This window comes from Meriones unguiculatus, chromosome 15 (assembly GCF_030254825.1).
Source record: "Meriones unguiculatus strain TT.TT164.6M chromosome 15, Bangor_MerUng_6.1, whole genome shotgun sequence".
Taxonomy (NCBI): domain Eukaryota; kingdom Metazoa; phylum Chordata; class Mammalia; order Rodentia; family Muridae; genus Meriones; species Meriones unguiculatus.
The window spans coordinates 46174375-46196213 of record NC_083362.1 but is presented as its reverse complement, the minus strand read 5'-3'; the positions used below and the strand labels follow the sequence as shown (position 1 = coordinate 46196213).

General features: G+C 45.8%; 1 protein-coding gene across 1 annotated transcript in view; it reads right to left on the bottom strand.

Moving 5' to 3' along the window:
* Window positions 1-21839, bottom strand: part of LOC110559600 (aldehyde oxidase 1) — a 63486-nt gene that overhangs the window by 15687 nt on the left and 25960 nt on the right. Inside the window, exons 16-26 of the mRNA XM_060368395.1 lie at window positions 21533-21625; window positions 18307-18476; window positions 17896-18010; window positions 16589-16711; window positions 13398-13491; window positions 10051-10175; window positions 8546-8679; window positions 7662-7749; window positions 5322-5408; window positions 4692-4883; window positions 1757-1984 (exon numbers count right to left, since the gene is read on the bottom strand). Of these exons, the coding sequence (XP_060224378.1) occupies window positions 1757-1984; window positions 4692-4883; window positions 5322-5408; window positions 7662-7749; window positions 8546-8679; window positions 10051-10175; window positions 13398-13491; window positions 16589-16711; window positions 17896-18010; window positions 18307-18476; window positions 21533-21625 (1449 nt within the window). The remainder of the gene's footprint in view (window positions 1-1756; window positions 1985-4691; window positions 4884-5321; window positions 5409-7661; window positions 7750-8545; window positions 8680-10050; window positions 10176-13397; window positions 13492-16588; window positions 16712-17895; window positions 18011-18306; window positions 18477-21532; window positions 21626-21839) is intronic.

Sequence of the window (21839 nt, the reverse complement as noted above, 5' to 3'; positions counted from 1 at the left end):
AATATGTTTGTAGACAGCTAGTCCCCTCCCCTTCAACCTACGTCTGCATAATTTGCATTTCAAACAAAGGGTCTTTGAACATAAAGTGAAATGTTACTCTCCCCAAGGACGGGGAGAGAGGAATCCCTGGAGATAGCTAAGCCCTTAAATGCCCCTACTTAGGAAACAACACCTTATGAGACTAATTGCTATAGACCCCTGTGTCTCCTTCCAGAAGGCAGTTGGAACCCCAACGGAGATGAAATTAAAGCCAGCAGGCAACAAGCCCACCAGTCCAGGTGTACCACAGAGAAGAGGCTCCGTCTCTAGCTCCCTCCTTTATTTGCTTTGCTGCAGAACCCAGCACGTCAGGATGTGTCATCCAGGAAGCATTCTGTGTGCGACAGACCCCACCCCTCCACTCAGTCCGAAGCAAAGCGTCTAAGCTCAGAGGGTCCACACGGAGGCTTCTCTACAGCTCTGAGGGCGAAGCTGCAGTTCTGGCCCTCAAAAGCCTCCTCTCTCCTCCGCTGACTCCCACCTCACGTCAAGCCTAGGTGGCAGTAAATTGATCCCCCAGAATTCACTGCTCACAAACCGTTTTCCCAGCGGGGGCTTTCTGCTCCCTTCCTTTTCTAATAACTGTGCTTTCGTCTCTGTTCCTCGATGATGACTCTCGACTAGCTCCCTTATCTGAGTAAATCCTGTGCAAATGGCCAAGTGGCTCTGTGTCCTCTGTGTTCACCTGCATCAGCGCAAACAGGCAAGGAGCGAGAGGCTGCAACAGGACAACCACACGTGACCTTCCTCTTAGCCTCCTTGCGCCTACTTACGTCTGCATGCAAAGGTTCTAAGGATCATAGCAGTTCAGCTGGGTCGGTGAGGTGAAAGGATAAAGGCGGGGACAGGGGAAGATGTTCCTACCCGCTGCTCATGGTCTTTGACACACGGCACAGGCACCAACAAACACCCATGCACTGTTCCACCCATTCCTGGCTATTCCTCCACGAGACTCATCCAAAAGGGGAGGAGCAGCCAAGTGATGTGAGGGCTCTGCTGCGTCTCTGTGTGTATGTACAACGTACACACATACATGCAATAAATTAGATAAGGAGTCCGCATCGCTGCTCCACAGTAGGCTAGGATCTTCACCAGGGATTGCACACAAGTTTCATGTGAAACCAGAGGTGGAAACAGCAAGCGGGATTTAGCAGCTAAGCAAAGACCTATTTAGTCAGCTAAAGAAACCATAGCAACAACTCCCAGTCTTCCCTCCTAACGGATACAAGGAGAACAAACTCCAAAAATGGTGTTCAAAAAGTTAAGTAATTGACTTTTCCAGGGTAAGTCAACTCTACCTAGCAAGGAAGTCGGGCACCCACTGCCCCACCACTTCCTGATTCTAGTTCCTGTCTAGAACACTGAGTCACAGCGGCTGGAAGAGGATTCTCTGAGGCCTCCTGCCCCCAGCTCTTACACGGACAGCCGGGACTCAAGAGCAGTCATCAGAGCCTCTTAGCACCAGGGCCAGGAGTAAATCATGCCCCTCTCACCCCCCATGTCCCACCAAGAATGTTTCTACCCCCGGTGGGGGTGTGAGTAAGCAGAGGAGTTCGTGCGTCCAGAACTAATCCAAACTTTCTAAGCAACACCTGGGAGGGGCTTAGCAGTTGGGCAGTGCCACCATGCTACTTCAACGTAAGGGAAGGTTCCTCAGCACCTTTGTGTCCCCAGGCCTCTGCCACGTGACATTCCCACGCGTGTCTCAAGAACTGACCTGTCCCAGGGCTAATAAGCCAGTGCCCACAGGAAACTTGAGGGGAATCATGGCCAGGCCCCTCTTCTTCCAGGAGTTCTCTGCGTTGAATCTTTCTACAGCCGTTTTCCTCAAAGAGTAGGAACTCTTGGCCATGCATTCTCTCCAGCACTCGGCCAGGGGCTTGGCGCTCAGCTCCTGCTTGTAGTGGGTAATATCGATTTGCTTGTACATGTTTATAGCTCGAACCTACAAAAGGGAAGGAGGTTAAAAAGTGACAGGGAGCTCAGAAGTCATAGTCTTGTCTTGCTCCACTTCTGTCCATTCCAGCAGGGCCAGCCTGGGTTCTGCCCGGTCATTGGCAAAGACATTCTCAAGGCACAGCATCCTCTTCATCCTCCACTCCGAACCCCGACTGACTGTGCTGAACTCACTTGCTTCTGCGCTGTTTCTGTGCTAGTTTGTAAAAGGGAATCCTTAACCTCTATTCCCCTGCATCTCAGTATGGTCCGGGTACATTCCTCTCAGTTCTTGTACTTGTAAGCATCTGTTGAAAGGTGCCCAGGCTCTGGGTTATGCACATGCTATGGCAAGACAGGACCACTTACTCCCAGAGCAAGCCAACAAGAGTATCTGTTTAAATATAACCAAAGGCTGGAGAAAGGACAAACAGATTACTTTTTAAAATTCTTTGAGAGTTCCACGCATGCTTATGATGAATATTGGTCTCATTACCTATTTCTCCTTTTTACTCCCCGCTCTGACTCCCAACAAGCTGTGTGTGTGTGTGTGAACAATCACATGGAATTAGCATCTTTTGCAGGTTATTCCCGGAAGCACGGGCAACTGACTAGTGGTTACATCACTGAAGAAAGTGGCACGCCCTGCCGCCGGCAACCATTAGTCCCTCAAGGCAGGGTGGAGCCTCGTGAGCTCCTTCCTCTTTGCAGGATGCCGTGCAGACTGGCTCTGTCTGGGGTAGATCTTATGCAGGGAGATTCAAAGCAGAAGATCCTATCCCCAGACGTCTCATGCCATGCACAGACTGTTACTATCTTCCCAGAATTGGCAACTAAGACCCCTCGGCTGAGAGCAAAAGGCACCATGTGCCTTATATTCTTGGTTGAGAAACCTCTCATGGTTATGGCCAGCTTCCTCTACAAGTAGAGGCCATTATAGACACCCACCCTCCCCAAACTACCCCTCTCGTAATTGCTCAGATCCCTATAAGAGACAAAGTGGAACTTAATGCAATTCAAGGGAAAACAGATTTTTAAGAGACTATTCTGGATGGGAAGTGATGTTTTTGTATAATTCCCCTCTCCCTTCCACTGCCACACATAACCAAGACAGAGGCTGTGGTCAGGAAGCCAGGAAAGGAGGGTCAAGGACCCCTTATAAGTTTAAGACACATAGAGAAGATGATTCCTACCTAGATGGCTCCTAGCTCTGGTCCTAGAGTGTCCTGTTAAGGGGGAAATGCAGATGAATGAGGGCTTGGGCTCACCAAGGCCTACTGGTGCAGGAGGCAGAGGCGTAGTTGCCAGATGGAATGCTGCATGAGGTCTGTCTGCATACAGTACCAAAGAGAGGACAGGAAGCTGCTTAAAGTGTGTGTGCGTGTTCTCTCGGGTACTCGTTTTCATCCTTTTCCCTCCCTGCCCCATGCAGAGGAGGAGGAGAGACGGGGGAGAGACAGCTCAGCAGGTCTCCCCTACCTAAACTCCACACTAGAACCTGGGGTGGAGGAGGTACCGGGGAGGGAATTGTCTCTGCTAACTAAAGAAGCTGAAGCTGAGACTTAAAGAACTGACGGGTGAAATGACAAACCTTGTGACAGCCGCCAGAGATGTTAGGGAAACGAGAAAAAGGCTTTGGCTGAGTTGGGTGGTGGTTACGCCACTGCCACGGTTTAGATACGGTTTCTCTCCCCAGGACTGGGATGTCTGCGGTAAGCTTGCAGCACAGTGTAACGTTAGGATAGTGAATGCCTGAGGAGAGGCCAGGCGGGAAGTGTCAACCTCTCCAGAGAGTGGTAGGAATGAGACTGATTTACTTCCCACAAGACTGACTTACTGGCAAACTTGGAAGCTGGAGAGATGGTTCCAGTGGTTAAGACCACTGATTGCTCTTCCAGGGGATCCAGGTTCAATTCCCAGCACCCACATGGCAGCTCACAGCTGTCTATAACTCCATTTCCAGAGGACCTGACACCCTCACAGAGACATACATGCAGTTATAACACCAATGCAGATTTTAAAAAAAAGAGTGAGCTTGATAGCCAAACACTTCTCCAAACTCTTGTCTTGCCATGTGACCTTCTTGGGCAAGATTCTACAATGCCAGCTGCTGTTCAGCCCCCATCAGAACACAGGGGATGATAGATGACAGGACCACGGCCTTAGACACCTGAACTCTGACTGAAACAGACCTCTTCCTATACGTAGGTACATGTAATTTATATGTATTAATATATTTAATTGGTGGTATATATATAATACCTAGCTGCAGACACAATGATAATGTGATACATATGATGTATATAGTAATATATGTTACATGTAATATTGTGTTTTGTCTGCATGTTTATCTGTGTGAGGATATCAGATCCCCTGAAAGTGGAGCTACAGACAGTTTTGTGGGTGGTGGGAATTGAACCTGGGTCCTTTGGAGGGGCAGCCAGTGCTTCTAACTGCTGAGCCATCTCTCCAGTTCTCTCATTCATGCTCTTAAAAACAGTGTTTCCCAGACTTTTTTTTTTTTTTTAGATAGAGCATGGGTAAGGCAAGGACCATAAAACTTGGTTACTGACTCTACTAACTAGTTGACTGGATAAACGTAAACAGATAATTTACTTTCTGGAACGCCTCTCTAATTCTTCAACCTGAATGGTCTCCAAAGCCTTCCCAGCTCAGACATTCAGTGCGTTTTATACATGAGACTAGAGTAGGGTTACCTGCTCAGGGGACAGGCCACATTGGACTGCCACGTCTGTGATACAGGCTTCGGTGATCAGTCCTGCCTGAGGAAAGCCAAACCCACGGAAAGCAGTGTTGGATGGAAGGTTGGTTCTGCAGACCGTGCCCCAGCAGCGTAGGTTGGGAAACTTGTAAGCATTCTCCATCTTCAGAAGCCCCCATTCTAACACCTGAAGAAACCCAGAGTTGATGTGAGAAAACCTTGGCCTTCTGTGCATTTCCTAACCATGCAGATACCTCAGAATGAAATCAGTCTAGAAACAGTGTCCCCTCTTCATTTCTCAGGAAAAATGCTGAAAGACCTTTACACCCCACTTAAATACATTTTTCTGTAAGATAATTTTAAGGAATTTTTAATTATTCTCAATTATTATCTTTAATTTTTAAAGCTTGGTCAAGTGCTCACATCTGGGCATGGGAAGCAGAGAGGAGACACACAGGCACAGGCTTGGTCTCTGGGCCCCTCCACTTGTAGTTTTCAGTGTTAACTCTTTCCTATTCTGTAGTGAGTCTTTTATTAAATGTTATGCAAAGAGTGAATGTTTCCTGGGTTGAATCATTTTATGTAATACCCTTTGAAGAATGAACACTTCTTTTAAAACACTTACCCATAATGACTCATCCACAGAGCTCCCTCCATTGGAATAATGCTCCACATCCAGGGCCAAGATCCTGCCATCATTCATGAACCCAGCCTGGCGGAAGAGAACTGACGGTTGATACTGGTTCAAGAGGTCAAGTCTATATAAAGTTTGCTTAGTCACACTTTGGAAAAGCTTTATGGGGTTAGATCTGACAGCTGTTTCTTGGATACAGAGCTGGATTAGTGATAATGGGAGAACTGTGTGAAAGTCAGTGTTAATGAGAAGCTTGACAGATCTAGACATGAGACAAGTGTCTGGACATTCCTAGGAGGAATGATCCCGATTGGGTTAACTGAATGGAAAGGCCAACCTTCACAGTGGGTGGCACCATTCCCTTGGCTTAGGTCCCAGACTGCATCAGAGGAGAAGAGAAGCTGAACACAGCTCTCGTGGCAAGTGCTCTTTAGATCAACCAATATTACTAGATAAATATTCATCTCATTTCCTGTCCTCACACTACTCTCCATCAGTAAACATCATGCCATGGTAATGGTCACTGTTAACTATGGTCCAGTCTTTTGGATGAAAGCTCATTTAGGTGAAGGACGTTTCTGTTTCAATGCTCTGCTTTCATTTCTCCCTCAACACTTACACAAGACCATCATTTTCCTTCCAGAATGCTCCCTTGCTTCCAGGTATTTTTCTTTTAGAAATCTCCAGGCCGTGTCCTCTGGCCTTGTTCATCATGTGGTACTAAGTTTTTCAACAAACACTGTTTTATTTTATACAATACAAGCTCTGGAGCTCATCTATTCTATACCTTACAGCTGTGTGAATACAGATCCTATCTGTGTTCATCCTGCCGCCTGGGGGCCACCAGCTCCATCCTCACACTGCTCAGGCCATCCTGTCCACAGCAGTCATGTGGGTACACAGACTACATCCCCAACCACCTCACAGCGAGGTGGCAAAGTCAGTCCCGAAGGTGTCTGCAGAGAAGCGTGGTCTACCACGTACAGGTTCGGCACCTGATAGATCACCCGCGTCAGTATTCCTTTGTGTCTTGCCCACTGTGGAAGGCTCTGCAGAGGACTCAGCTCCCTGCACAGCATTCCAACAGAACACTGGGGCATGACGGCATTCCACGCATCTACGCGTGCAGAACGGCAGTCAATGCCTACAGGTGGCCACTGTGTACTTGAACGCAGAGCATCATCTTAGTTTAATTTTATTTTGTTAATTTAAATGTGAATTTAAATAATGGCACACACCCGGTGGCCACAATATTAGGGAGTGCAGTCTGAAGGGATAAAGGTGCCACTAGGAAAACAAGTCCCTCAATGCCTGGGGCAAGTCCTTCCCTCCCCCAATCCATGTAAACTACAGGGCTGTTACCTGCGTGAGAAGTTAACACAATAAAGGTTTAAGATCCTGAGCGAAGTGGCTACTGGTTAAGCTGTCAGCCAACTTTACAATGTAAAATGGTCTCTTAAAAGGCAAAAGGATAATTATTTTCTACTATAGAAACTCTTCTAGGAATTTCTGGGCCACCGGTTTTTCAAGATACGCTTGATATATTTAAAAAATGAGGAACCGTTTGCAAATAATTGCCATTTCATATAGCGCTATTGTTACAGGAATTGTTCTATTTTTACCTTTTGTGCTTAAAAAGAATGGTCATCAGATCTACTCTGGCGGACATCCAGTCAGGTTTTCTAATTATTCACTCTGTGATGCACAATTATAGCTAGTGTTTTCTCTCAGGTTGGCATCTCCAAGCAAAGCAGGAAATCTCATTGAACTGGGGAATAATTAAACTAGAGCACGAGAAGTAGAAAAGGAGACTACCGTTCATAATGGCTTTTTTTTTTTTAATGTCAATTTGACACAAGCTAGAGTTATCTAAAAGAAGGGAACTTCAGATAAGAAACGTACGGAAAAGATTGGGCTGAACGCAAGACTGTAGGACATTTTCTTCATTAGTGAGTGATGGGGGAGGGCCCAGCCCATCGTGGGTGAGGCCATCCTGGGCTGGTGCTATGTAAAAGGAGGCTGAGCAAGCCAGCAGAGCAAAGCATCCCTCCATGACCTCTGCACCAGCCTCTGCCCCAGGTTGCCCTGTTTGAGTGCTCTAATTGCTTTCATTGATGAACTATAATACGGAAATGTGGGTGGAATAAATCCTTTTCTCCCTAAGTTGCTTTTGATGGTGGTATTTCATCACAGCAATAGAAACACTGAGTGAGACACATTTGACAATGTGTTTGTTCCTCCCCCATCAGAGTAGCCAAATGCTGCTGCTGTCTGCATCTACAGAGTGCTCTGTTTGCAATGTTAATCTCTCCGACTCGCTCCTCTGCTCACTTTATACTTTCCGAGGTAAGGATGGCGGCCTCCGGTTATTAACATGTCTTCTCCTCTTTCGAGAATGCAGCGGACTGCACGGCCGTGTCTGAAACAGAAAACAAAAATTAATGAAAGAGACAAATGAGCTAGCTGTTATTCTGCAGTAATATTAAGCCTTCTAGGTGTGCTGGCTCCAAAGGCAATTTCCTATGGTGAGGCTTTAAAATCCTCATTGAAAAACAGTAAGATAAATAAATGTAAGCCTAACCCCCAAAGCATCTATTAATTCAAGAGAGAGGAAAGAATGAGTACCAGGCGTCAGAGAGAGAGAGAGAGAAGGAGGCTGATTGCTCTTGGGAGATGAAGCGGGTTACATATCTGATCCATAAGCATATAGCTCAGACTATAAATGCTAAGGACAACCCCACCCATGCAAGAACTGTTTCTGTTGACTTTTCCAAGTATTTTAATGTTTTATGTATTTGTTTGCTTGTTGCTTATACCTATCTGTCTGTCTGTCTATCCTTCTAGGTTATTTGAGACAGGGTTTCTCTGTGTAGCCTTGGCTGTCCTGGAACTCACTTTGTAGACGAGGCTGGCCTCGCAAACTCACAGATCCTCCTGCATCCCAAATGCTGGGTTTCTGTGCCACCACTGCCCTGCCCACGTAGTATAATATTTTTACAACAGCTTTCATCATATTATTCAGTAACTGGTACTTACTTTGGTTCTTACATAACTTGACAACAAAAGACAAAGAAGTTAAATGAGCTGGCAGCTTGTCTGCATGTTGGTTTGCAATGTATGATCTTAAATAACCATAGTCTATATTCTTCCTCATTACATGTGGCCAGTATTAAGATTTCACGTTACTGTTAGTTTAACAGATTTCTCCCACTTACTTGCTAGCGGCGAACGCAGTGATGGCGGCCAGGATGCTGGTCTTGCCCACCTTCCCTCCAAATGCTCCACCAACACGCCTTACATGACACATGACCTTGTTGGCTGAGAGCTTCAAGGTCGAGGCAACCACATCCTGTTGACAATAACAGTTTTCATTGATCTGGCCCATCTTCAGCAAGACTAATGGCCATCACTGTCACGCCCACAACTGTAACAGGAGGCCTGTCCCGAGTGTCACAACCATTATACATTTTGTTTCCCCACTCTTGAACATGATACGCAAGCCATGCGGTTCATACAGCTATGATAAATGATAGAAAGGAAAAATGTCCAGTATCCTCACCATCACCCACAACTATTTTCATGGATATCTGGCTAGAACGACATTGCCAAAAACCATTGTTAATATTAACTAGTTTTTCCCCACAGAGGTGAGATAGTTCTGTGCCTGCTAGAACCACAGCCAGAGTGTCCTTTCCACACCAATGCCCCGAGGGATGCTTCCTGAAGCCGTAAGAAGTCTCGGCCCTAAGCTTCTCTATTGGCTTTTCACATCCTCACTGGGTTACTGTGAGTGTTTGGTTTTCCCAGGATATGGGCTCCTGTTTGGGTCATCCTTACTCAACAACTGGTTTTTATTGAGGGAGAGCACAGATAAATGGCTGTCACAGAGGGAATGGAGCAAAACATCTGTGGGACATCCATTATCTGGTCCCTCTCAGTGTTCCCTCTACCCCCGTGTTGCTGTTCACATCCTCACACTCTTCCTCCTCTCCTCAGGCTCCTCGGTACCCACCACATCCAGATCCCTTCGCTTGGCTTCCTGACCTTTAACCTTGATGCTTAGACCAGTTAGGACACCATCTCCTCTCTTGCATGTGAGTTGTCTGAGACATGGATACAGGCAACAAGTATTTTCAGAAGAGACAGAAGGGTGAATGAATGAGGGGTGTTTGTGCTGTGAAACTGCCAGGGACAGCCTCTCTTCTGACAAACCTCACTCTCACTACGAAGGCAAATTAAGTCAGCTACTACTGCTTCCTCATCCTCCTCTTCCTCTTCTCTCCTCTTCCTCTTCTTTATAAAATTTCCTGCGTGGTTCTGACCCTCACATTCTCTCCTTTCTCTTAATTCCTCCACTCATGTTATTTTTCACTTAGCTGATTGAGTGCCTTGCCATGTCTTTTCTAGTACTATTTCCTAAGTACTTCCTGTAAATGAGGCTCTATCAGCTTGAGAGGACAGGCTCATTTTACCTTTGTTTCTCAACGGCCAAGAGGACAACGAAAGATGCCTGCTGGCTGCATAACTGACTTTAGAGCTGTGGGTGCACAGACTTCTCTTTGATAAAAACTATCTTCTAAGTTAGGCAACTATAGGATTGTTATTATCCAGCTGAATATGGCTCTTAGTCCTTAATATGTTGTTTTGTCTATAATTATTCTTCGTACATTTTGCTGTCAGAAACCATTTAGCCATGTGCCCTCCACAATGACCATGTTACCTGTATATATTTTGGAAACTGTGTGGACACATAGACGTCAATTTCTCCATCCTCTCCTTTGGGAACAACAAGCATGCTTTGGGTTTCCATATAAAAATGTTCCTGGCCTCCTATGTATATTTCCCCTGTAACAGGAAAACACCTGGAAGTTAAAAGCTGGCAGAAAGAAAGGGTTGTCTCTCCCACCCACTCCTGCTATCTCACTGTGCAGAAACTCCAGAGTCTGAGCCATACAGCGAAGGGTGGCTAACACCCATGTTCATCTTTCAGGTAAAAGCAGAGCTGTAGAAGGGACTCTTGTCCCTGTCAATGTGTGCAGCCAGAGCCCTAAGAAAAGACGTCTGCGTCTCTAGAGTCAAAAATCTGTGACAAGTTGACTTTCAGTTCCAAGATGAGATGGAACACTGTGTTCCTCCCCATTCCATCTAGTTACCTGGACCTTAACTATAAACAGATCCAAGAAGTCGGACAGTTAATTGTGCAAAATAGAGTCACTCGTGTCATACCCAACAAAAATGGCTTTAAGGGGCCGTAGGGGAAACCACTGACTGTGTCTTCCTGTTCCAAACTGTCCCCCAAGCCCAGTCCAAACTGATGAGGGCCTCAGTGTAACCTCCAGATTATGCGTCTTACCTACTAAATGTTGACACATGTCAGTCAGAATGTGCCTGGGTTCTGTCAGCAATGCTGTTAACAGCACTGGGCTTTCTTTTTGCTTTATTTTAAAAATTAATTAATTCAATTTACATCTCGGTCACAGGCCCCTCCCTTCTCTCCTCCCAGTCTCCCCTCCTTCCCACATCCTCCCCTCCCTTCTTCCTCAGAATAGGGGAGCCCCGCTACCCAGACACCCAGCTCCTCTATTCACATGAGTTCCTCTTCCTCCCCTGTGGCCTGGTGGAGCAGTGCCATCAGAGGGAAGTGATCAAAAGAGCAGGCAATGTAGTCTGTGTCAGAGATATCCCCCACTCCCCTAACTAGTGTACCAACATGAAGCCCAAGATGCCCATCTGCTATTTACAAGTAGAAAACCTAGATCCAGACCTTGCATTGTCCTTGGTTGGTGCTTCACACTCCCTCTGGACCCTGGCTGACTGGGTCTGATGGTCTTCTAACACTAGGTTTCCTGAAGCTAGAACTTGGATAATCTTTTCTTTACCAATAAGCCCTAACCTTTTTTCTTTGTTCTCTAGATAATAGGAGAGCCCTTCTCTATTTGGAACCCCATATTGTATTTCTATTTCTTGTATATTATTCCCACATAAATTCATTCCTTATTTTCTCTCCCTCTTCCTCTCTCTTTTTTTTTTTCTTTAAAAACTGACATAAATCTCCAAAAGGCAGAGAGGGAAAGGAGGATAGGTAAGGACTTCAGGATACAAGCAAACAAACCTCAGTAGTGGTTGGTTTTTAAGCTACTGCTATCACGTGCCTTATCAAGCACCTTAAGTGCACCAGTCTTCGGTCTAGAGAAGCCTGAAATCTCAAAATACCCACAAGCAAAGCAAAAACCTCGCTCTCATTACCAAGGTGAATTAAGGCTTTTTTTGGGAGTAGGGGTAAGGTTTCCTGGATGATTCTGACCCTCACATACTCTCCTTTCTCTTAATTTCTCCATTCATATTATTTTTTTCTACTTTGCTAATTTAGTGTGTTGCCATGTCTTTTCCAATACTGTTTTATAACTGCTTCTTGTAAATGAGGTTCTATCAGCTTGAAAGGAGGCCTTCCTCATTTTCCCTTTGTTTCTCAACAGCCAGGAGGACATTGAAAGATGGCTGCTTGGTTGATTTTGAAGCTATGTAGTAAAACAAACAGCCTCATGAAAGCCAGAGGATCAGAAGACTAGAAGCCTTGGAAAACAGAATCCTTATAGACAGGAAGCAGTTGACGCCAAGCAGATACCACAGAAGGGCCTGTAGCCCCACCCCTACCACAGAGGCGACTTCCAGCTACGCCAGGCTGTCACGAGTACTCCCAAACTCTGTGCTGGGCCATGTCAGTGATCCCCGTGAGAAATCTGTACCTTTTCCTTCATGTGTCGGTAACAAAGCATTGTCCCTTCTCCTTCTTTCAAACCTGCACTGGGTCAGTTCTAGTATAGAAGATGTTACTAAGAGTCACATCTTAAAAGACAGTATTCAAATATCTCAGAGTCTGTAAAAGGACACTCATAAGCTCAAGAACCAGGAAAATCTCAGCTTCAATGAAAACAAACAAACAAACAACAACAACAAAAAACCAAACAAAAAAACGCCAACACCAACGTTTGGAATACCTGACATGTGAAAGCAGCTACCATAAAAACATTTCATTGAGAAATAACTAAAATGTGCAATCTTAACAAGAGAAAGATATAAAAGTACAAAAAGGAAATTCTGCAGCAAAGAAGTACAACAACCAAAATATAAAAAGCTCAATGTAAGGGCACAATAATGGAAACAAGAACAGAGATGATTAATGAACAATAACAAGAACAAAAACAAAAACAGAAACTCATCCAGGCATGGTGATGGTACAATCCTTTAATCCCAGTACTCAGGAGGCAGAAGTAGGCAGGTCTCTGAATTCTAGGCCAGCCTGGTATAAAGAAGGAGTTCCAGGACAGAGAAACCCTGTCTCAAGAACCCAAATAATAATAATAATAATAATAATAATAATAATAATAATAATAATAATAATGATAATAATGATAATAATAAAATAACAACAACAACATGCAATCTGAAAAATGTAAAGAATAAGCTAGGTAAAAATGAAGTCTCATAAACCACGTGACCAAGAAAATGGGACCTGACATTTGTGTCACTGAAATCAAGTGTGTGAAAAGTAAGGGCTGAATACTTCCCAAACTTGGCAGACGATATAAACCTACAGATGTAAGACCCCAAACTGGATAAATCCACAGAAATCCTTGGCACGACACAGCAATGGCTGAATTTCAGAAAGTTGAAGACAAAACTAAATCCTGTCCTGAAAGCAGCCAGAGGGAAGGTCAGCGCCTGCTTTGCAAGAAAAAAGCGCATTGAAGAGTACTCTAGGCTCCCCAGTAACCATGGTGACCAGAGAACGTGGCACCAAACCTGTCTAGTGTGTAGTCAACTCAGAATCCTGTATTTGGGGAAAATATCCCTCAACAACCACGAGAAGGAAATCTCAGGAACAGGACAGGCTGGGAATGGGTGAGAAGACTTGTTTCACACAGGGAGACTTGCTGAGAATAGGGTACTGCTTCCCCAAAGCAGCATCCACTGATGGTTTCTGGAAAGGAAGGGAAGGGAAGGGACGTTCCAAACCAGGCATACCCAGGAAGCTTCTCTGCTGCTCAGTTTTCACGCAAGTCTTACCTTCAAGAATTTGATCAACTTTCTGAAATGCTTCATCGACATTCCCACACTCCAATTTCCGTTCTGACTCGAAGGACTTGTGTTGTATAGCTTCCTGGAAAGAGAATAGAAAAGTGAGGCAGCCTCCATCAGAAAGCCTGCCTCTGGGAGTCCCAGGTCCTGCTGGAAATGATTCCATCTGGGTAGCAGCATTCTTCTTGTAGGTTCTAGGCTCTCGCTCTCTCTCTCTCTCTCTCTCTCTCTCTCTCTCTCTCTCTGGGGCTGGGAAGCTAAGCTGAAAGCCAAGCTTTAGGGATTCTCCAAGGAGCAAATGCAGATGTACCCAGTGAGCCCAAGGACTCAGAAAATACCCAGGAAGCCCAGAACGGAACTATTGTTTTCCCGGGCTGACAATTCTCTGGGATTAATAATCCCTTTTATGTGACCAAGGCCACTTCGCTGACATGGACCTAGACCGAGTTATCTATCCAGGGTCATTTGACTGTAAGCCTCTGAGGGCATCATGTGGCAGGAGCACAGCACATACAGCTTCCTGTGAAATGGACAAGGAAAGGGCTCCATGGCACAAATGTCATATAAATGCTAGCTAAATCCACTGGGTCACAGGCTCTGCCTGCTAGACTCAACACTCCTCCTTTCAGGGCCATGAGCATTTCTTTTGCAAAGTGCAGTGGAACTTCGGGGCTGCCTGCCCTGGATTCACGTATGGTCCAGTTGAGAAATACTTCAGTAGACCCAGCCCGGGCTGCAGCTACCATCACAAGTGCTGGGTCCTTTGCCTAGCTCTGGGACTCTATATTGCTGCAGTCAGGGTGACTGACGCGTCATCTCCCACCAGCATTATCTACCAAGGGTTACTGGCCATCTGTGAAATGCCAGGCTGCCGGCAGGCGGGGATGCTCCCAATTCCGGATCCTTTGGCCACCAGAAACTGTACAGTCCCTCCTCACCACACACCCTGAAGACTGTCTGCTGTGACCGTGCCGTTTCCTCTACGGCACAGCAGGGCTATGATCTTTGGTGGAAGGTTCGCTCTGTGCCCCTGGGAAACCCCATCAGTTTCCGGTGGGGCTAATAGTTGTCTGAGCTCATAGGATTGCTGTGAGCACTGAGTGAAGTAGTACGAATCCAACTTAGCACCAAGCCAACCCCACATGCAGAGCACTGTTCCCACACTGGCCACTGATCGCAGATCAATTGCTGACGATGGTTACGGACAGAGTCTGAGAAGTGCACCTTCTCTTTTTCCGATCTTGTCCCAAGAGTTTTGGTAGAGTTCCTCCATAGAGAGTTCTAAAAATCCTAAGCTGGCAAAGCCTTGAGTCACTGACACACATTCTTTGTTCTGCTGAGAACATTCTTCAATACTGAAATCAACTCCTATGCTTTTTTTTTTTAATTGACCAAAAGTTCAGATGTGGCAGGGTCTTTTTGTTTGTTTATTTTGTTTTGTTTTTACAGTGACTTTTCTACTCTATTTTAAAAAGTTAATCTTTTTCAATCTCACTTGTTGATGGTTCTTTGGGTAGCTCTGAGTCAATTTCTTGAATGTTCCTTGGCAGGAAAAGTGGTAATAGGGCTACAATGTGCTGAGAGTTGGGTGGAGATCCCTGCCGTGAACTGTCTGCTGAGTGACCTTGGAGAGTTTGACCTCTGAACAAAATGAGAGGTGGCTCTCTCACGCAATGTTGATGGTTGATGTTTTCTGATAATCAATCGGGATCTGCTGGTTGAGGCTGAGACTCAAGGGGAAAGTGCAACTTTTATTTGGCTGTGAAGCAAAAAGGCACTGGTAAAGATAACAAACAAAAATTCTGGTGACATTACTCAAATAATTTCTTTGAGAAAGTAATTGTAAAATTACAATTATAACTGCAAAATTTTCAGGGAAAGAATATACAAAGTAAGCAAGAACAGCAGGGAACAAATGCATGAAAGAACCCAAAAAGGGAAGATGAGGTTTGGATTTGAAACTGACTAGAAAAAAAAATAACTACTTTATTTTTGTGCTCTTGACATGATTTTATATTTATCTGAAAATACTAAGGGAAATTTCCAAAGCCAAGGGCTGTGTTCCTAAGAATTATGCACGGCAGGAAAGACACCCAGGGCCAAGTTCTTGTGGAGACACTGATCTTGGCCAACAGTTTCCTCATTTTAGATAAGATGACCCATACAATGTAGCTGTGGCATAGAAAGGCCTCTGCTGTCAAGGAGGGAGCCCAGGAGATCTGCTTCTATCATTTGCTGTGGCCCTCTCTCACATTCCGAGGGGCACACACCGAGGGGCACACGTCAAAGCATGTGTGCCATGTACAATCTGGAAGCCCTGCTTGTTTAGTGAACATTTATGGAAAGAGTATAATTCAGTAACTGAGGGGATGCAAGAGGTGAGCATTATCATTTCATGGGGTGAGTCTTACAACCTCTGTAACATTTCAACTTCTGTATGAAAAATAGAATAGAAGTGCAAGGCTCCAGTTTGTTTGTTTGTTTGTTAGCTTTAGTTGCCAAAATTCTGTAGACGTCATGTGATCCATGTCTCGTGGATACTTAAGACTTGCGTGAAAGAATATTAAAGTAGTGTCTATGGCATTTGCTTCATGGAAAGCCTTATCAATACCCACTGTGTACCTGACAAAGCAAGAGAGACTACGGATAAGTCAGAGCTCTAGGACAGGCTGTGCTGCCCCAGGCACCTGCCCAGCATTCTCACCTTTCCCTTTTCATGCTAGTATCTTTATTGAGGTCTCTATACCTTACATAGCCCATGCGCTTCCAAGGAATCTGCCCCGGGGGCCCCCATCTCCACTGTGGCAACAGCTCTTCTGTCCATCTGGTCAGTCATTAATCCAGAGATGGACATGGGACCCAAGTGGCCAAATGAGTCTGGATCTCAGAAACATGTGTTTGGAGTGTACCAGTCATCACAGACATGAGTGGAGAAGCCAGGCCTCCCGGCTGCCCTCTGTGAGAGCATGGGAGAAAGCTGTGCCCTGAGCACCAGAGAGGATACACAAAGAGCCAGGTTTCTGAGGAAACTGCTAACACTCACATTTGAGCCACTACCTTACCTATGCTCTGGAAGCCTCCTGCGTCAGATTTCCCCGCCCCTATGCCAAAGCACGGAGCAGACATACCACTCACACCTGCTCCTCGGCCCTTGGACTGCCATCAGCTTGAGCTCATACCTCGATGGTTAGAATGAGTGGCTTCAAGTCTTGGTAGACAATCTTCACCTGCTTCGCTGCTTGTTTTGCCTGTGTCTCAGACTCTGCAATCACTGCACAGACAAGATGGCCGATGCAATGTACCTGGGGCACAGAAAGGAGGGTGCACAACAAATCAACTCCTGTCACTTAATGTGGTCCTCTTTCCCATTCTGGGAGGGACACAACCCTGTTTGTGTGGAGTAGACCTCAGAGGACGGGTACCACGTACAGTCGGGTATTCTTGCTCGTCTAGTTAACATCCAAAGGCCTTCGTTCATACTGCCTCTGCCAGCGTACACAGCCCTGCCATGGGTGGGCTTCAACCTTGACTTCAGACTTGGGAGGGCCAAGTTTTCTGACAGGGAGAGCCAGAGATAGGGACTGCTGGACATTATGAAGTTCGTTTGGGTAGACAGTGGATTGAGATAGGCAGACAATCTGAATCGGGTCTTTGTTGCAGTAGCCCGAGATCCAGAAGCCGAAGTTAACTTGAGGCTGTTAACGTAGCATGAAGAGAAGCGGGTGGGTCCCTTAGGTCTTCTCTGGAGTGGAAGCTGTTGTAAGGGCGGGGCCCACACACATGTTCGCTGCGCTCATCTTAAAACGCCATGGGATAGGGTGAATGACTCAGACTTCCGAGAGGGAGAGAGAACTTTCAGATCAAGAGACAGTAAATGACTTCATACTGGAGAGACTAACTGAACCCAAAACTTGAACTCTGGACACACTGGGACTAGAGTAATGGCTAGAGATGCCAGGAGAGAGGGGGTTGGTTACAGATCAAATTTATAATTCTCTGCTCATTTATTCCTTCACACTTCTTGGCAGCATAATGCTACAACTTAATAGTGTAAGATATCAAACAAGATTTCATGTATCCCAGGCTAGCCTTAGGCTCAATATGTACCTGAGGATAGCCCTGAAGTTCTGATCCTTTTGCTTCTGCCTCCGAAATGCTGAATTTACAAGGCATACACAGCCATTTCCAGTTCATGTGGTTCAGGGGATGGGTCCTGGGGCTTCCTGCACACTAGGCAAGCACTCCAGCAGCTGACTCACACACCTAGCCAACAAAAGCAGCTTCCATCACCAATCAACTTGACTCCAATGGAAAATGAACAAACCCGAGTTCCTATCTATGGAACCCGAGTTCTGAATATTTGCGGTTCATAGCTGGCGCTCAAAGAACACTGGACTCCTTATGCTGTGACAACTTAGACACTAATGGAGACGCGAGGTGCCATTAGCTGGGAAAGTTGTTCAAACAGACAGCGGCAAGGCAGTACCTCATCCGTGGCCAGAAATGTCTCGGTGGCAAAGGTGTTTACTCCCTGGAGGTGATCCGCGGTAATGATGTCCACCACGCCTGGCAGGCTGAGAGCTTCTGACAGATCGATGGACCTACGAGAGCATCGTCAGGCAGCCCCTGAGAGCAGGCACACGGCCCAAGGGCACTGAGCACTCAGCAGATGGAAAAGAAGAACTGCCAGAGGATTCATCGCTTTGACAGTTCTCTGCCAGGCAGTGGGAGAAGCTGGGGCGCCGCAGAGCTAAGTAGTTTGTGAGGAATCCCACATTTCAATCCCACTCCCCTCTAGCCTAGGTGTCAGCAAGCCTCCATTTAGCCTACTGTTAATTAACAGGGGAGGATCAGACAGCAGGGGGACTCTTCCTACCCGTGGCGCGAGGACACTTACACAATCCTAGCGTGCGCTCTTGAACTTGTTACAAAGGTCAGGAAAAGTTCCTGGTCTACTGCAGGCATGTCATCACAGTAGATGGCCTCACCGGTGGCATGCTTAATACCAGAGAGGTGCATGATGGGACGCCCAATTGGGTCTTGAGGAAGCTGCATTGGGTCTACATTCTGTGTAACAAAGAACCGACATATGACTCGTATTTCTTCAGAGGTCACGGGAATAATCACAGAATGTGTGTCTCCCTCAAGAGGGTGGCTATGCAGATTTATGCTTAAGTGTGAGAACAGTCACAATTGTTCGCTACTCCAAACAGCTCATCAGAACACTTTGGCAGTCAAATTGGAATGTATAAATATGACACATTTTTTCCTTAGTTTTTGGAATGTAAACGCCAGGTATCTCTAATGGAAACTCCATCTGCCTAAGCACATAGATTTCAATCTCTCTTTAATACGAAACCGTATTTACACTCAAGGCTCAGGCGTGAGCGGGAATCAGAAGTCTCCCCACCACCCACAAGCTCCATGAATCCAACCCACAGCTCCCCCCTCCATCTTTAGAGAGCTGTGGTGGCAATCAAAGGAAAGACGAACGATAAGCATCTATCAGGTATGTTTTCTGGAGCACTGCAGAGGGTAGAAATTCTCTCTGAAAAATCTCCCCCAAAGGACTGAAAGATCGTATCACACCAGGCTCTTGCCTTGCACAATATTTGAGTGAAAAATGATCCTTATCTCGTTTTTTTTTCTTTTTTTTTTTTTTTTAATAAAATACTCGTAGAGGTTTTCTGTTTCCATCCTGAAAAAGCAAATTTCTAGGTAACTTATAGGCCTGGACACGGAGTGAACATGTTCGCGGGGCTCTCGAAGGCCCCTGGAGTTTTCTATTATTAATGCTAACAGCTTTTACTGTAAATAATGGAGCATCTCACACATGCAAAGAAAATCTTTTAAACCTTTACTCTGCTAGGCCTGCCAAAAAACTGCGGAAATTCTCAAGCCTGGGATAGCTGAATGTGAAAACTGATGTATCAAAGTATCAAACTGCCGCAAAGGACTGTGGGTGAGTGCACTTGGCTACCTCCTTCTGCTTGTTACATGGCTAAAGATGCAGTGGAGAGAAATGGATACCGCTCAATCAGGTGATCTCCTGAAGCCACATGGGACAGTCTGGATGCAGAATGTCTCCCAAAGGCTTGGTTCTCAGTGGGGCGAGAGGTTGTAGGCCATTGGAGGAGTGAGTTAAGTCCCTATCTGCTGCTGGGCATGGCTGGCAAACCCCACCCTCTACCCTGCAACTCTCCAGGGCAGGGGCATCCCCTCCTCCTCACCATATAATCTGGACATTTTTGTGCTCTTGTTTTTTTTTTTCTCTCTCCCTCTCTACCCCTCCCTAAGTTTGCTATTTTTAATTAAAGAAAAAGGGAGGGATGCTAGGCTAGGTTGCCTAGCAAGCTCTGATGTCATCACCTGCCAGGTGCAAGCCAGGCAAGCTCCAGATATAAAGGAGCTTCCCCTTTCACTTTCTCCTGTCACTGTTCCCCTCTCTGACTTTCTCTCCTGGGATCACCCCATCCATCCCCCCCTTTTCTTTTCTCCTATGCTCTCTGTCTCTTTCCCACTCCACCCTTAAATAAAGCTCTCTGTATCAGACCTGTTGTGTGGAATATAATTTATACATTATTACAGAGTGTAGTACCTGTCTCTTTCTTACTTCCTAGTGTGAGGTTCACAGTTTGCTGAGCCACACCTTCCTCACCTTGCCATCTATCCCTCACTGCAGGAGCATAAAAGCAAGCGTCGACCTCCTCATCACGGACTGTGATGTCAAACAACCCTTCTCTCTGTCAGTTGGTGATCTCAGTGTTTGTGAGGATGATGAAAGTGACATTTCAAAACAAGTAAGTGAGTTGGGCAAAGTGTTGGTTGTGAAAGCTGAAGTTACTCTGGAAACCTGGATGCTCCTCTGTGCTAGCGTGCATGCGTGTGCAGCATGCCTGAGTATGTGGGTGCCTGGGTATGTGCATGAGTGTGTGCGTGGGTGTGAAACAAACCAGAAACCACAAGGGAAATAAAAACAGAAGTCATCTATATGGGAGACACACTGCACCCCAAACACTGTCTTGAAAAATCAACATGACAAATCCATTTCAAGATCAACCACTGAGAAGATTTTTAGTTTTCTTTGGACACTTTGAATTTCCATTACTTGGCTTTAGTTCCTCCCTGAAACGAAATCCATTTCCAAGGCAGTGTTAGGGCCTGCGAAAGTCACAAACTGTGAATGTGGTATTTCACAGAGCACTGGGGAATAAGGCAGCTGTTTTCCACTTTCAAAATGTTCGCTTCCAAAGCAGTTTGCCGTATTTAAATTTTTTGAACGTATTGAACTCAAAACCTCAAGGGACCTACAGCAAACTCCGTGCTCACGGTGACATGATGTAGATCTGCCAGCAGATCTGGTGCACTGCTGTTTTTAAAATCCCTTTCCGCTCCTGACTCAACAAAACGCTCCATCCAGTTGCAAGAAAACACACATTCAACCTTATCCTGTTTACCAACAGAGTGGCTCCATGTTATATCTCTACGATGTGATGCCAGAAACTTCCATTTGAAAGCTACGGGGAGCTCTATACTCTCTAGCAGCGGGCCTTCATCAGAAGATCTAGAAAACAGCTCCTAGCATTCCTGTTTGATTTCACAATAAACCACGGGGACAGGAAGAACTTGGAAAGGAAAACATCCCAACATGGAAACAAAACTGAGAAGCAGCTGCTGTGATATCTGCACTGCTGTGCTTCCTTGGCCTCGGGGTGTGGCCTTGGTCCTTTGAAATGAACCAAAACAGTTCTTGGCCCAACTCAGAATTTCCTTTGGTTGTGCTTCAATAGCCACAAAGCCAGGGTAGAAAGAATGCAGCAACAGGCAGCTTGATTATGTCCTTGGCCTAAAGCCATAGTGAAAAATAAAGGGGGGGGGGCATATTTCTTCAACATTTTCCAGGTTGCTTTTAATTTCTAATTGGTTTTGATTTCTTTTTCTTTTTTTGAGGTACTGAGGATTACATTCGGGGCCTTGTCCAAGCTGTTCCACTGAACCACACTCTCAACCTGGTTTTGAAGGCTTAGTGAGCCTTGACGAAGGCAGTGTGTCAACAGCAGGCAAGGGCCCTGAAGCCGTCTTTGAATTTAAATATTTAAACGCGCACACACACATACACAAACCTGGTGGGTTAATGTCCTCCAGTGATGTTTTGAATGAAGATCTTCTAAAGCACTCTCATACCTGTCTGCCAGGCTAGGATAGTGAGCTGGGTCCTGCAAAGAACAGTAGATATTTTAAAATCTACCGGAATGTTCTGGGAAGCAGGTGCTGGTACAATTCTCAGCAGGCATCATTATTCTGAAGTTAGGCATTTACCCTTCCAGAACCCTGGAAATCTAAACAACTCCCTCACACCCCAGGACATGAATCCTGAAAGGTTCGTATCTTCCTACAGGATATGATAAACCACACGAAGTTAGATGACAG